Here is a 2849-nt window from a genome sequence, read left to right as displayed (position 1 = left end):
ACTGTCACCTTCCTAATAATGTTAACAAAACCTGAAAATGTATAAACATCACAAATGTACAGGTTATTCTAATAAAGAGGCCAGTGAGTGTACATAGAGTAGAGTATACTTTTGGACATGACTTACATACACCTATAATGCAGAAACGAGGACAAATGTCTATATGTATATTTCACAGCTGCTCAGACAGCAATAAGCATACAACCAGCTGTGGGTTTAACTATTATGTCATATTTATTACATATTTCACACCTTATGATCCCATAGCTTCAACACGTCTCTGATTTCAAAAAGAGTTCAGTAGTTCATCACAGGTTGTAATGTGAGAACAGAGCTGTAGGACACATTTACACAGTATTGACATCGAGTTCTTTCATGGTTCAGCTCTCTGACCCGGACCAGTCCTGTTGGGTTGTTTAGAATCCTTTACTGGTCAACCACTCCTTCAGCTCCTTATCAAAATGACCTTTGACCTTCAGGGTCATGGTGACCTCATTGACCTGTGTTGGCAGCTCTTTGCCCGTCAGCTCCTTCAGGTACTGCTTCACGTTCTTCTCCAGAGCCCAAATGTCCCCCTCTACTTTCCGTATCAGCGTAGTCGTGCGGTTCCCATTGGTCATGTCGGTGTACACGGGGATGTTGTGCATGCGGGAGCGGCGGATCATGTAGGGCAGAGCAGGCGGGGAGGCTGGCGGTGGGCTCCAGCCAGACGGGGCTGGCCCGGTGTGCTGAGGCGGAGCGGGGACCCGTGACGGTGGGATGAGACGCTCTACGAACTTGTATTCCTCCGCAGACTCTACTATCACCGGCTTGTGTTCTTCTGCTGCAGCGCTACAGACGAGCCTGAGGCCGACAGTAGCGACAGGTGAACGGCTGTGAGGGCTGAAGGAGGCTCGCAGCGCTCTGCGGAGCACCGCGGACTGAACACCGAAGTAAGCCGCCATGTTGGCATGTGTAGAGGAAGTGAGATCGTCCCGGAAATGGTCGATTTTTTTCTCCCTCTCCGAACTTTATTTACAAAAGTAGGTTAGACATATGCCTAAAGCGCCGCCATATTGGTACAGGGCTAACAGAGTTAAGAGGTACTCCACAATCTCAAAGTAGAATTATTCACTGAAATCTCAACCGATTACCAAACGGTTTGATTTGTTAAAAACGTCACACATGTAGCTATGACACAGGATGCTTGGATATTTTAAAAATGCCGGTTTCACTACCCAAATACAAATTCTACTTCATGTTTTCAACAGACAATCTTCTGACAAAACTAAAAAAAAAAGATGCCGGACTTTTGTGCCGCTTATGGATGTTCCAATGAGCGGAACATACAAACCAGATCCAGTGGAATCACTTTTCACAGGTAAGGTGTAAGTAAGGGATAATATCGAGTGAGCAGGTTGTTAAATAGTGAAATAAACCCCGGCAGGACACAATATAACCAGACCTTAGACTGCAGTGATTGACCAGTTAGAAGATTAATGATAGATATTTGATGTATTTAATATGTGTATGTATTATGTACTTAACCTTAATGTGAAGGATTCTTTTTTCTTGTATGTTGTAGACAATTCTTTTACATCTCTGGCTACTTTTCTCACATTTTTAAGGTTTCCCAAAGACAACAGTTTAAGGAGACAATGGGAACGGGCAGTGAAACGGAAAGGTTTTGTGGCAAGTGAGAGGTCCTTGCTCTGCAGTGAGCACTTTAAAGCAAATGATTTTGACAGGACAGGGCAGACTGTCCGGCTGAGACATGGAGTCAAACCATCTGTCTTTAACTTCCCATCTCGTTTACAAAAGGTATGTGTGCCATTTGGCTAAATAATTCATTCATTCGTGTCTGTGATTCATATGTCTGTTTCTTACATTTTAGCAAGTACCATCAATGACCACACAAGCATCGAGGAAAGCTGAAGAGAGCCTGCCAGTGGACTTGCCTCGGCATTTCCAGGAAGCTGAACCTCAGTCTAATGTTGTAAGTATTTGCATGTAATATTTCTCAAACACATGAGAGCATCAAGGCCCTGATCATAATAATACCACTCATTTTAGACACACTCAAATACACCCGAGCATACATTAAAACAAATTGTAGTTGTATGAAAACGCTCATACCCAAGGTGCCAGCAGTGGGATTGAGGGATGAGATTAAGAATGTGGGCCAGCTACATCTGTGAGTGATGAGTTATAAACATCACTCAATATTTTCCTCCCTCTTTCCACTAGGACCACAATTATGCTTTGCCTGCTTCTCCCGATGCTCTAAAGGCCAGACTAAATGAAGCTCTGGCTAGAGTGGAGAGTCTGGAGCACGAGAAGAGGAATTGCTTGATCCGGGAGCGTAGGGCGAAGAAAAATGTTCAGGCTCTTCTTGAGGGTTTGAGGTCAACGTTGACACCTTGATGCTGATGATACCTGAGCTGTATGTCTGCACCTACCGGTTTAGCGGAGATCACTTGGAGGTTCTCTTTAATTCAATCAGAGCATCAGGTAGGGCTGGAACAACAATCCATCTGCTGGCCAGTTCCAGAGCATCTTCCGGCGTCTGATGGTCCGGTGTGGTGTCTCACCAAGTTGACGAGGCAACGTGGCGGCACAGGATGGCACAGTGTCCCTGTCTGCTGTAGAGATGTCCTCTGGAGAGCTAGATCACCCATTTGCCAACATTGCAGCCATCATGTGTGACCACAGCTACCTTCCCAAGAACTTTGGTGGTCTTGTGGACAATGCTCTGGTGTACATTGCAGGATTTGTTGTTGGCAGGTTCTGAGAAGGCTCTATTGTGATGTGTGCCTTGCCAAGTAAAAGACGGCATACCCACGTCATTCGATGAGAGCCACCACCACCTT

The 2849-nt window shown here is 45.3% G+C and overlaps 2 protein-coding genes across 2 annotated transcripts; one reads left to right on the top strand and one right to left on the bottom strand.

Annotated features, from left to right (window-relative positions):
• Positions 1-221: 221 nt before the first annotated feature.
• mrpl49 (mitochondrial ribosomal protein L49) lies at positions 222-962 on the bottom strand. Its single transcript, XM_062427625.1, has one exon. The coding sequence runs from the start codon at positions 942-944 to the stop codon at positions 417-419; it is 528 nt and encodes a 175-aa protein (XP_062283609.1). The 5' UTR covers positions 945-962; the 3' UTR covers positions 222-416.
• Positions 963-1277: 315 nt separating this feature from the next.
• On the top strand, positions 1278-2636 carry LOC133987268 (THAP domain-containing protein 2-like). Its single transcript, XM_062426572.1, has 4 exons — positions 1278-1360; positions 1608-1800; positions 1874-1975; positions 2227-2636. The coding sequence occupies exons 1-4, from the start codon at positions 1281-1283 to the stop codon at positions 2401-2403; spliced, it is 552 nt and encodes a 183-aa protein (XP_062282556.1). The 5' UTR covers positions 1278-1280; the 3' UTR covers positions 2404-2636.
• Positions 2637-2849: the final 213 nt, after the last annotated feature.

The sequence above is a fragment of the Scomber scombrus genome, chromosome 10, assembly GCF_963691925.1.
Source record: "Scomber scombrus chromosome 10, fScoSco1.1, whole genome shotgun sequence".
Taxonomy (NCBI): Eukaryota; Metazoa; Chordata; class Actinopteri; order Scombriformes; family Scombridae; genus Scomber; species Scomber scombrus.
Note: the sequence above shows the minus strand (reverse complement) of the source record. Positions and strands in the feature narration are given on the sequence as shown.

Bases quoted from the DNA above. Each gene is read 5' to 3' on its own strand.
- mrpl49 (XM_062427625.1), bottom strand. From the start codon at position 944: ATGGCGGCTTACTTCGGTGTTCAGTCCGCGGTGCTCCGCAGAGCGCTG.
- LOC133987268 (XM_062426572.1), top strand. From the start codon at position 1,281: ATGCCGGACTTTTGTGCCGCTTATGGATGTTCCAATGAGCGGAACATA. The intron at 1,361-1,607 runs GTAAGGTGTAAG...CACATTTTTAAG, and splicing joins AGTGGAATCACTTTTCACAG to GTTTCCCAAAGACAACAGTT. The intron at 1,976-2,226 runs GTAAGTATTTGC...TCTTTCCACTAG, and splicing joins CTGAACCTCAGTCTAATGTT to GACCACAATTATGCTTTGCC.